We start from the raw sequence: 12717 nt of genomic DNA, 5'->3' as shown, positions 1-12717 counted from the left end.
TTTGTAGATAGTTTGTATGTTGTGTTTCCTCATCAGCTTCCCTATGCGATCAGTGGTTCCCTTGATGTATGGCAAGAACACTTTTCCTCGGGGTGGATCTTCATCTTTACTCTCGTGGCTTGTTCATGTCGGACACTAATAATTATTATTATTATCACTTTTACCCAACTTTGCTCTCTGGAAAAGTTAGAAACATAAAGACTGGGTAAGGACTTTGAAGGGCATTCAGCCCAGTCCCCAGATCCATGCTGAATAGAAAGTATTCCACACATTTTTAATGCTTGACATGATAATGGAGGAGTTCATGCTCCTGCCTATAGAAATGGATTGGCACTTCAGGCTGCAATTCGGTGCCATATACCTGGGATTGAACCCCAATGAACCCAGAGGCACTTACCTCTGTTGTGCTGCCAAACCTATTTGGGAAGTCAACTGCAAAGGAGGAGTCTGAACAGCTGTGTTGTAGTTATATAAGAGAGAAGGAAGATTGTAAGACACTCAACTTTTCACTAGGCAGGAAGATCTCCCAGAAGAGAAAAGAATCTCACTTCTTCTTGAGTGTAAAGTTATTAGGAAATTCAAGGCATGGCTCTTTTGACATCTGCACAAAAAATTACATTCCAATGGGTTCAATGGGTCTTATGTACAAGTAAATAGTTATAAAAATGCAATGCGTGTTCAGCATCTCTTGTGCCAAAGGGAAATTCCTCCATGGTTATTAGGCTTGTGCGTTTGGGCTGAATCCATTTCTGCTGGTCGGATTCCGGTAGACACTCTGGATACATCCAGTATAGACTACTGTAACGCACTTTACGTGGGGTTGCCTTTGAAGACTGTCGGGAAGCTTCAAATGGTCCAACGGACGGCAGCCAGATTGCTAGCGGGAGCAGTGTCTGGGGAGCATACAACTCCTCTGTTGTGCCAGCTCCACTGGCTGTCAATTTGCTACTGCACACAATTCAAAGTGCTGGCTTTAGCCTATAAAACCCTAAACAGTTCTGGCCCAGCTTACCTGTCCAAATGCATCTCCCCTTATGAACCTTCCAGGACTTTAAGAACATCTGCTCTTGATCTCGCCCTCGTCACAAGTATGGCTGGCGGGGACAAGAAACAGGGCCTTCTCAGTGGTGGCCCCTTGGCTATGGAACACCCTCCCTAGGGATAGCCGATCGCCCCCCTCCCTTCTAACATTCTGGAGGAAAGTCAAGACTTGGCTTTGTGAGCAAGTGTTTGCAAGTACAGTGTAACTGTCATAGGAAAATGGAACAATTAGACCAGTGTTTCTCAACCTTTGGGTCGGGGCCCCTGGGGGGGTCACAAGGGGCTGTCAGAGGGGTCACCAAAGACCATCAGAAGACACAGTATTTTCTGTTGGTCATGAGGATTATATGTGGGAAGTTTGGCCCAATTCTATCATTGGTGAGGTTCAGAATGCTCTTTGATTGTAGGTGAACTATAATTCCCAGCAACTACAACTCCCAAATGTCAAGGTCTATTTCCCCCAAACTCCACAAGTGTTCACATTTGGACATACTGAGTATTTGTGCCAGGTTTGGTCCAGATCAATCATGGTTTGAGTCCACAGTGCTGTCTGGATGTAGGTGAACTACAACTCCAGAACTCAAGGTCAATGCCCACCAAACCCTTCCAGTATTTCCTGTTGGTCATGGGAGTTCTGTGTGCCAAGTTTGGTTTAATTCCATCATTGATGGAGTTCAGAATGCTCTTTGATTGTAGGTGAACTATTAATTCCAGCCTCTACAACTCCCAAATGACAAAGTCAATCTGCGTCCAACCCCACCAGTATTCAAATTTGGGCATATGGGTATTTGTGCCAAATTTGGTCCAGTGAATGAAAATATATCCTGCATATCAGGTATTTACATTACAATTCATAACAATAGCAAAATTACAGTTGTGAAGTAGCAACAAAAATAATTATATGGTTGGGGGTCACCACAACATGAGGAACTGTATTAAGGGGTTGCAGCATTAGGAAGGTTGAGAACCACTGGATTAGACGATGTGATTGGCCAATGTTTTCAGCAAGGAGACGCTAATGATATATGCTTGTTATTGCCTTTGCTATGGTTTGACAATATTTTAATGTTTTAATTGTATTTTATGGTCTTGGTACCAACTGTGAACCGCCCCGAGTCACCTGCGGGCTGAGAGGGATGGTATATAAATATAGTAAATCAATAAATAGACCCCATATCCATTTACATATGCCTCCTGAAAACGGGCAGGGAGCTGGATACCCTTTTTTGGTCCGCACCTGAAAAATATGGCTAGATCTGGCCCATTGGCAGCAATGGGGAACTTGGGGCAATGGAGCAATGGGGAATGGAAGCCTCCCTTTTCATTCCTGGGGCCCTTTCCTTTCTTCCCTTCAAGGGAGCCTGGGTTTCAGCAACAGGGTTAAGGAAGCAGACACAGCTTGCGTAAGACACGTCACAGCGTTCTTCTATTCTGATTGTCCTACAGGCAGGGCTCACAGGAAAACCACGGGTAAGGAGGGGCACGTGGCGGCAGCCTCTTTGCAAGCCGCATGCTCCCAAAAAGGGGAGGTGGCAGTCGTGATCGGTGCCGCGTCCTCCCAAAAAAGGGAGGAAAAGCCATGATTGGCTACCATGTGATCCTGTTATGGACAGGAAACCATAACAGCTAGACCCTTGCTGTTATGCCTAACCAACCAAGCCAAAGAAGCCAGATTGGCCAAAGTAAAATGGCTAAAACGGATCTGCACACAAGCCTAATAGTTATACAGGTTGAGTATCTTGGGACTAGAAATATTTTACATATATGTACATGTATACGAATGCATCTCCCCTTATGAACCATCTAGGACCTTAAGATCGTCTGGGGAGGCCCTGCTCTCATTACCGCCTTTGTCACAAGTACGTTTGGCGGAGACGAGAGACAGGGCCTTCTCGGTGATGGCCCCTCGGCTGTGGAACACCCTCCCTATAGATATTAGATCGGCCACCTCCCTTTTAACATTCCAGAAAAAAGTCAAGACGTGGCTTTTTGAACAAGTGTTTGCAAATGCAGAGTAACTGACACAGGAAAATGGAACGACTAGACAATGAGTCAGGACAATGTTTTAAACAAGGAGACACTATGAATTTAGATTTTTTTTCTTTCTTTAGTTTTTGTTATATTTTATGTTTTTAATTGTATTTAAGACATTCTTGTAAGCATTGAATTTTACCCTGTTAACCGCCTTGAGTTGCCAATGGACTGAGAAAGGCGGTATACAAATACAGTAAGTAAGTAAATAAATAAATTGGAGAGGGGATCCAGGTCTCAACACAACATCCTTTTACATGCCATATATACATTTATAATACACATATCTTGAAGGTAATTTTGTTCACAATATGTTTAATAATTTTGTGCACACGATAACGTTTATGTGTGTATCTTAAATCACCAGAGAGCAAAGGTGTCACTTTGATGGGCCCCACTTACACTGCCCTATAATCCGGTTTCTGAATCCAGATGATCTCTTTTAAATATGGCAGTGTAGACTCAAATAATCGAGTTCTAAGCACATAAGCAGGATTCAGAAACCGGATTATATAGCAGTGTAGACCCAGACTTAGTCACCCACACGAATGATTTCGAATTTTGGAGTATTTTGGAGAAAGAATGCACAGCCTATACCTTATATTCAATAATAAACATGTGATATAAGAGTTCGGAAAACAAAAGTGGGGTAATGTGCTGCTTTTCTCTCTCCCTCTTTCTGTCAACAGAGGTAAATTGGGGGTCGTCCTCGCAGGCCCTCTACTACGTCAATGCCATTGACTCTGCACTAGACCTAACAACAGTGGATGATCATGTGAAAAACTTCAGGTAAGGTCTCCATGAAAGCTGTCCAAGGTCTGCTCTGCAGGGTCATGTTATGCAACTTAATGTGTCCCTTTCCGCCTTCACAGGCCGCAGTGCTTGGTATTAACAGGGGGACCCATGATCAGACCAGCTTTGTTGGACATTGCGCATTCGTTCACAAAGAACAACGGGCTCTGCATGTGCTGTGAAGTGTACACAGTGAGTAAGCCTGGTGAATATGTGGCCCCGTTTACACTGCCACATAATGCCATTTTTGTCGTTGCAATTTTCATTTATATTCCACCGTTCTCTGAATAATAGGACTCAAAAATAAATGCTCCCATGTGTTTGTTATGTATTTGAAATCCCTTGATTTTTGGTTTGCATTTGCCAGGTGAAGGAATTTTGCCTTTTCAGGCACATGAACAGGGTCCAGTATTAACAAGAATCCATAAATAATTGTTTTAACAACAACAACAATGCATAGATGATGCAATTTAGCAGCAGAAAACAAATCAGCAGAACAGACTAAGGCCCCTTCTACACTGCCAGATAATCTAGGTTATCAAAGCAGAAAATCCATATTATCATTAACTTAGTCTTGTTGCTTATTCGTTTAGTCTCTTCCAAATTCGTGACCTCGTGGATCAGCCCATGCCAGAGCTCCCTGTCGGCCGTGGCCACCCCCAGCTCCTTCAAGGTCAAGCCAATCACTTCAAGGATCCCATCCATCCATCTTGCCCTTGGTCAGCCCCTCTTCCTTTTTTCTTCCATTGTGTCCAGCATCATTGTCTTCTCCAAGCTTTCCTGTCTTCTCATGATGTGGCCAAAGTACTTCAACTTTGTCTCTACTATCCTTCCCTCCAGTGAGCAGTTGGGCTTTATTTCCTGGAGTGCGAACTGATTTGATCTTCTCGCGGTCCAAGGCATTCTCAGAACTTTCCTCCAATACCACAGCTCAAAAGCATCTCTCTTCCTTTGCTCAGCCTTCCTTTTGGTCCAGATCTCACATCCATAGGTTACTACAGGGAATACCATTGCTTTAACTATGCAGATCTTTGTTGCCAATGTAAGATCTCTACTCTTCACTCTTTCATCAAGATTGACCATTGCTCTCCTCCCAAGAAGTAAACGTCTTCTAATTTCCTGGCTGCAGTCTGCATCTGCAGTCATCTTTACACCTAGAAATACAAAGTCTGCCACTGTCTCCACATTTTCTCCCTCTATTTGCCAGTTATCAATCAGCCTAGTTGCCAGAATCTTGGGCTTTTTGATTTTTAACAGCAATCCAACTTTTGCACTTTCTTCTTTCACCTTGGTTAGAAGGCTCCTCAACTCCTCCTTGCTTTCAGCCATCAAAGTGGTATCATCTGCATATCTAAGGTTGTTAATGTTTCTTCCAGCAATTCTAACCCCAGCCTTGGGTTCATCAGCCCCCATATGTTGCATGATGTCTTCTGCATACAAGTTGAATAGGTTGGGTGAGAGTATACAACCGTGCCGTACGCCTTTCCCAATCTTGAACCAGTCTGTTGTTCCATGGTCAGTTCTGACTGTCACTACTTGGTCCTTATACAAATTCCTCAGGAGAGAGACAAGGTGATTTGGTATGCCCACACCACCAAGAACTTGCCACAATTTATTATGATCCACACAGTCAAAGGCTTTGGAATAGTCAATAAAACAGAAATAGATGCTTTTCTGAAACTCCTATTAGAAAGAATACAGATACTCAAATAACTTGTAGCTGAGCTAGATAGAGCTTAAGAGGTCAGAACTAGTGCAGTGAAGGTAAAGGTTGTCCCTTGACATTAAGTCCAGTCATGTCCAACTCTGGGGGTTGGTGCTCATCTCCATCTCTAAGCCGAAAAGCCGGCATTGTCCGTAGACACCTCCAAGGTCATGTGGCTGGTATGACTGCATAGAGCGTCCTTACCTTTCCACTGGAGTGGTACCTGTTGATCTCCTCACATTTGCATGTTTTTGAACTGCTAGGTTGGCAGAAGCTGGGGCTGACAGTGGGAGCTCATGCCACTCCCCGCATTCGAACCTGCGACCTTTCAGTCCACAAGCTCAGCAGCTCAGTAGTTTAACCCATTGCGCCACCTTATTGAACTTTTTTTTAAAAGCCTAAAATAAAGAAAGGGCACCTATCATGTATTTTAGGGGCCTATGCTTTGCATTGAATCCAAGTGTTATTTTCAACCCAAGTTCAAACAGAAGAGCCATGTTCACGTTTAAATGTGACATTCATAGAATCATAGAATCAAAGAGTTGGAAGAGACCTCATGGGCCATCCAGTCCAACCCCATTCTGCCAAGAAGCAGGAATATTGCATTCAAATCACCCCTGACAGATGGCCATCCAGCCTCTGTTTAAAAGCTTCCAAAGAAGGAGCCTCCACCACACTCCGGGGCAGAGAGTTCCACTGCTGAACAGCTCTCACAGTCAGGAAGTTCTTCCTCATGTTCAGATGGAATCTCCTCTCTTGTAGTTTGAAGCCATTGTTCCCTTGCGTCCGAGTCTCCAGGGAAGCAGAAAACAAGCTTGCTCCCTCCTCCCTGTGGCTTCCTCTCACATATTTATACATGGCTATCATATCTCCTCTCAGCCTTTTCTTCTTCAGGCTAAACATGCCCAGCTCCTTAAGCCGCTCCTCGTAGGGCTTGTTCTCCAGACCCTTGATCATTTTAGTCGCCCTCCTCTGGACACATTCCGGCTTGTCAATATCTCTCTTGAATTGTGGTGCCCAGAATTGGACACAATATTCCAGGTGTGGTCTAACCAAGGCAGAATAGAGCAGGGGGAGCATTACTTCCCTGAATCTAGACACTATGCTCCTATCGATGCAGGCCAAAATCCCATTGGCTTTTTTTGCCGCCACATCATATTGTTGGCTCATGTTTAAATTGTTGTCCACGAGGACTCCAAGATCTTTTTCACACATACTCCTCTCGAGCCAGGCATTGTCCCCCATTTTGTATCTTTGCATTTCGTTTTTCCTGCCTAAGTGGAGTATCTTGCATTTGTCCCTGTTGAACTTCATTTTGTTAGTTTTGGCCAATCATCTCTCTAATCTGTCAAGATCGTTTTGAATCCTGCTCCTGTCCTCTGGAGTTTGGCCATCCCTCCCAATTTGGTGTCGTCTGCAAACTTGATGATCATGCCTTCTAGCCCTTCATCTTAGTCATTAATAAAGATGTTGAACAGGACGGTTTAATTGTTTTTAAATAATTAAAAGGATATAAGATGGGAAAGGAGTCTAAGGCAAGGCATTGTTGGTCCCTTTTCAACCTGTTGACCTCCACCGCGTGGAAGTTTTATTGCTTCTCCCAGTGCAGACATTAGTTGGGTCTTTTGAGAACTTCAGGTCAGCAGGTTTTTTTTGATATATTATCAGTTTTCATGTTGCACTGGTAGGTTTTTATTTCCGCCAACATAAGCATTTCAGTTGTTTTCCTCCTCCTCTTGAAATTTAAGCCAAATCTAAGTTTTATGGGCTCGTAAAAATGTGACATAAGGAACTTCAGTGATCTGTGTGTTTGGGGGAGAAAAAAAGAGTGATAAAATAGGAACATGCTGCTAAGCGTGCTCCTATTATGCCTTTAAAGACTCCAAAGCTTATACTCACTTAACTGCCTTTTTTATTTCGTTTTCGGTGCCATGAAAAAATGGCACTCAAATTATATGACAAAAGGCATTAAAATATAGAGATGTCCAAGCTCTGTAGAAGCTTCTTGTTCTGGTCCCCAGACCCCTTTGTTCTTTTTGTCTAGCTAGCAGTGTTTTTGCAGCATTGGTGTTGAGAGGGGCATAAAATAGAAATTCAGATTTTATTTTATTTCGTGTCAAAAGCATTGCATAAATAAATAAGTTTAAGACTGATAAAAAGAGGTCACAAAAAAACAGACCAAAAACGGGCAACAGCAACTGCATTGTCTGTAGCTTTAAACAGTTCTTCCTCTGTGCATGAGGCAGGGCAATGTGGGCAAGCATACAGATGCGGAGTTGTCTGCTCTGCTCCACAGTCACACAAGATGTGGGATTCTTTTAGGTAGTGCCATTTTGCCAGGTTGTCATAGAATCAAAGAGTTGGAAGAGACCTCATGGGCCATCCAGTCCAACCCCCTGCCAAGAAGCAGGAATATTGCATTCAAATCACCCCTGACAGATGGCCATCCAGCCTCTGTTTGAAAGCTTCCAGAGAAGGAGCCTCCACCACACTCCGGGGCAGAGAGTTCCACTGCTGAACGGCTCTTTTGATCTGCCCTATGCCGTCGTGCCTGGGGGCTATAGTTCTTAGTGAAAGAAACATGGACGTGGCATCTTTTCCCCAGGGGATTGCTTCTTGCCCTCCTTTAGAGAACGAACTCTCAAGGATCAAGACACTATAGATAACTCGAAATAGTCTTTATTGTTCACAATGAGTTATCTTCCTTAGGCATAAACTTGATATTCAAAGGGGGTAAAGAAAACATACATTACAGTCTTTGGAGTCTTGGGTACAAGGAGTTTTCCAGCGGAGAAGATTTCCAAGTTCCCTCTTTCTCAGTGGCTGTGAAAGTCGGAACATTCACAACCCTTAATGAGGGGATGTAAAGTTCCAAGCATGGGAAATGTAGTCAGATGAAGCATCATTTAGAATCCTGCCAAGTTCTTGCTCTTGCCTCATGGAAGCCTTGCTTGGAAGATTCATGTTTAAGGATTTCTTGTTTTATGGTCTTTCTCTCTTGTGATTACATACTCATGCCTTGGATCAATGTTTTCCTAGTTCTTTGGATTTTATTAGAGAAGTCTGGACTTTGTTTTTGAACTTTGCTGAACCCTACCCTGGACTAATTTGTTCCTGCTTATCTTCTTACCTAATTGCTTTTTCTTACTTTGCTGCTTTTGTTGTTGTTCATTCATTCAGTCGTCTCCGACTCTTCGTGACCTCATGGACCAGCTCATGCCAGAGCTCCCTGTCGGCCGTCATCACCCCCAGCTTCTTCAAGGTCAGTCCAGTCACTTCAAGGATGCCATCCATCCATCTTGCCCTTGGTCGCCCCCTCTTCCTTTTGCCTTCCACTTTCCCCAGCATCATTGTCTTCTCTAGGCTTTGCTGTCTCCTCATGATGTGGCCAAAGTACTTCAACTTTGTCTCTAGTATCCTTCCCTCCAGTGAGCAGTCGGGCTTTATTTCCTGGAGGATGGACTGGTTGGATCTTCTTGCAGTCCAAGGCACTCTCAGAACTTTCCTCCAACACCACAGCTCAAAAGCATCGATCTTCCTTCGCTCAGCCTTCCCTAAGGTCCAGCTCTCACATCCGTAGGTGACTACGGAGAATACCATGGCTTTGACTAGGCAATGGATCTTTGTTGCCAGTGTGATGTCTCTGCTCTTTACTATTTTATTGAGATTGGACATTGCTCTTCTCCCAAGAAAGGATTGTTTTCCTACTCAATGTGTGGTGTTTTAAAGTCAGAGGGTTATTCCTGTCCTGGAGTCAGGGAAAAACCTTTACCTTTACCTATGCATTTATATATAGGTGGGCTCTAAGCCTTTGTTTGGTGGAGCATATTGTCACTTGTTGACTAATAATGCCACGAACAGCTGGGTTTTGCATGGTGAATCAACTTCCAACATACAGTATCTGCCAATGTATCAGAATTGCAGTTCACCACCTGTTAAAGTAATGGTATTGTGGTTTCACTACTTTTCAGGAGTTGATTATAAATTGTATGATTTTAACTGTATTTGTGTTTAGATTGGCTGCAGTAATGCTGGAGCGGCCTAAGTCAGAGGAGTCCTCTATGTGCGTTGCCATGGAGACCGATGCAGGAGAGAGGGAAGTGGGAGGAGCTTAGAGGGGAGAGTTTGAAAAAACGACAGTTAAAAATCAGTTAGGGTTTAGGTTTAGAGGAGTGAGCAGTCCGGGTTTAGGTTCAGAGGAGTCAGGAGTTAAGTTCAGAGGAGTGAGGAGTTAGGAGTTGGGAGAGAGGGAAAGGAAAGGTGGCGGAGTGACTTGTGAAGCAAAGCTTTGAGGCTTTGAAAAGCTGGGTTTGGCTATTGGAAGTTTCTCAGGCTAGTGCAGCCGAATGGTGAAACCTAGCCGGTATTCTTTTAGTCTAAGGAGAGGCTAAAGAATAGTTTACTTAGTATTTGATCTAGGGAGGATCAAATAAGGAAAACATCCCTGTATTGAAACTTTGTCTGAAACAAGTGCTCTACGTCAGAAAGATACTGTGTTACTTGAAAGAATGAACTGTTAAAGTTACAAGTATTATTCCAAGTGCAACAAGGAAAAGTTACGTCTTGCAACCACATACTGTGTACTTAATAAAATTGTTAACTTTTGTTTGAAGATTGCCTCAGCTCCGTCTATTCTGTGTCCAAAGTGCCATTTCTCACAATATTACAACTTACCTCACGTGGTGGCAGAAACGCAGGGAAAAGTAACCAAATAAATCTATATTCTTCTCTCCAGTCACGCTATAGTATATACAGTGTAATTACTACTAAGTTATTACTTTCTTAATAAAGGAGGAGGTGCAATTGAACAGCCTCCCTTCCAACTTGATGGTAAATTTGGTTCCTAATCGGCAACCTCCACTGCAAGTCGGCCAGTTCTTTTTAAAATTGGGAACTGGGGTAAAATCTCCTGAATACTGGTTCCTTTCAAATTGGTGACAACAATAAATCATCCCTCCGCTCCCTTGCCGATGTATCAGAATTGCAGTTCACCACCTGTTAAAGTAATAGTATTGTGGTTTCACTACCTATATAGAAAACTTCACTACATCCTTAGTTAGAGAGCCTCATTGATTTCATTACATCTTCTCAAAGTATGAATGGGTGCAAAAACAATTGTGTGAATTGGCACTAAACCGTCTGGAATCCTATTATTTTCACTGAAGTAGCTGAAAGATTGGTTTGCTATGTTAACCCGGTGTTGTTTCCGACCCGTTATTTAAAAGCACAATGCCTGTTTCTCCAGCGATCACTACACCTAAGCGATGTTAACAGGCTTACCCTTTTTGAGCAGAAAATGAGTGATGTTACCATCAGGCTCGGTTTCAAAAGGAGGCTTTCTCTTTGGAAGCCTTTTGTGGCGAAGCGTTTTTTTCTCCTTGACATTCTTCCCGTTCCCCTCCTTTAAAATCACCCCATTGTTGCCAGGCATAATACCAAGTCCTCTCGCTCATGTATGACTGTGTCACGCAGGGCCCACGCAAGCTGTGCGTTACAGAGATGAACAGTGGCATGGCAACGAAGCAGGCCTGGCTGACAAAGAACAAAAGGAAAGCCTTTTATGCGGCGGTGGCAGCTGACAGCTTTCGAGACGGAGTCAAAAGTCTCCTTCAAGTAAGCTCTTTATTTGCCGAGCGCGCTCAGGAAGCCTTACTTCAAAGCGGCCTCCGTTACATGGAGAATGTCTGTTTGTTTGTTAAGAGCACTTCTTGTCTCTTTAGATAATGTTTTGTAAATGCAGAGAATATCCAAGGGAACGGTGCTTTTGTCTTGCGGGTTATTTCAGAAACAATTCCAACTCCAGGTTATCATGCTATCCAGCGTTTTATTTATGGATGGAAAACAGGACATGGGGTGCCACGCAACATCAGAATGTGGTCAAACCTCAGAGTTACAGTGTTCCCTCACTTATTCCTAGTTATGATGCAGGACCACCTGGGAAAAGTGAAAATCCGCAAAGTAGGGATGCTTTTATACATTATTTTAGTAGTTACACACTATTTTAAGTCTTTATAGACCCTCCCCACACACTTATACACTACATAGCACTCCTTGAACGTGTTGTTCACGTAATCGTCGGCTCTGGCTTTCTCCGTAGAGGCAGCCTCTCCAGACAAACACTCTTAAGTCCATATTGAAAAACCACGAAACAGCGAGTCCACGAAAAGTGAACCGTGAAGTAACGAGGGACCACTGTTTGGGGTTGTTGTAGGTTTTTTGGGCTATATGGTGATGTTCCAGAAGCATTCTCTCCTGACATTTTGCCTGCATCTATGACAGGCATCCTCAGAGGTTGTGAGACCTCACAACCTCTGAGGATGCCTGCCATAGGATGCGGGCAGAACATCAGGAGAGAATGCTTCTAGAACATCACCATATACCTGAAAAACCTACAACAACTCAGTGATTCCGGCCATGAAAGCCTTCGGCAATACTCAGAGTTATTAATAAAGAAGAAATCATAAACAGGAAGAAGCTGCAGGAGTTTGCTTTTGGTTAAGTCTACTGGGAAGGGCATGATTTTTAAAAAATCCCAGTCTGCAAGCAGTCATATTAGTTTGCAAACATATTAAAAGCTATTGCCAGATCAGGAGCATAGGCATTTGTTTGTTTATTTGTTTATTTGCCCTATTTATACCCTGCTTTCCTCTACCTCAAGGGGGACTCAAGTTGTCCTACTGTACATATGGAAGTTATTCAGTGCCTTAACATATACAAACAGTAATCTTAAAATCAATTGAATTAAAATTAATACATATGAAACATTTAAAATTGCATTCAGCATTCAGGCCGTCCAAACTCAAACTCTTAAATCCGTTCCGTAGTCATTGCACATATTCCAATTACATTATTGCACTGCGCCAATTATATTCCAATTATATTATTGCAAATATTCTTGTTCCCAGTCTGCAAGCAGTCATATCCGTTTGCAAACATGTAAAACTATTGCTAAATCAGTGACGTAGGCATGGTGATTCAAAGAAATAATAATAATAATAATAATAATAATAATAATAATAATAATGTATTGTCGAAGGTTTTCATGGCCGGAATCACTGGGTTGTTGTAGGTTTTTCCGGGCTATATGCCTCCAGAAAAATTGCCTCCAGAACATGGCCATATAGCCCGGAAAAACCTACAACAACCCA

General features: G+C 43.0%; 1 protein-coding gene across 1 annotated transcript in view; it reads left to right on the top strand.

The window, feature by feature from the left end:
- The window catches only part of SLC12A1 (solute carrier family 12 member 1), a 95107-nt gene that overhangs the window by 53517 nt on the left and 28873 nt on the right, over positions 1-12717 (top strand). Inside the window, exons 15-17 of the mRNA XM_067471405.1 lie at positions 3762-3861; positions 3945-4056; positions 11042-11182. Coding sequence (XP_067327506.1) covers positions 3762-3861; positions 3945-4056; positions 11042-11182 — 353 coding nt within the window. The remainder of the gene's footprint in view (positions 1-3761; positions 3862-3944; positions 4057-11041; positions 11183-12717) is intronic.

This window comes from Anolis sagrei, chromosome 9, assembly GCF_037176765.1.
Source record: "Anolis sagrei isolate rAnoSag1 chromosome 9, rAnoSag1.mat, whole genome shotgun sequence".
NCBI classification, from domain to species: Eukaryota; Metazoa; Chordata; class Lepidosauria; order Squamata; family Dactyloidae; genus Anolis; species Anolis sagrei.
Note: the sequence above shows the minus strand (reverse complement) of the source record. Positions and strands in the feature narration are given on the sequence as shown.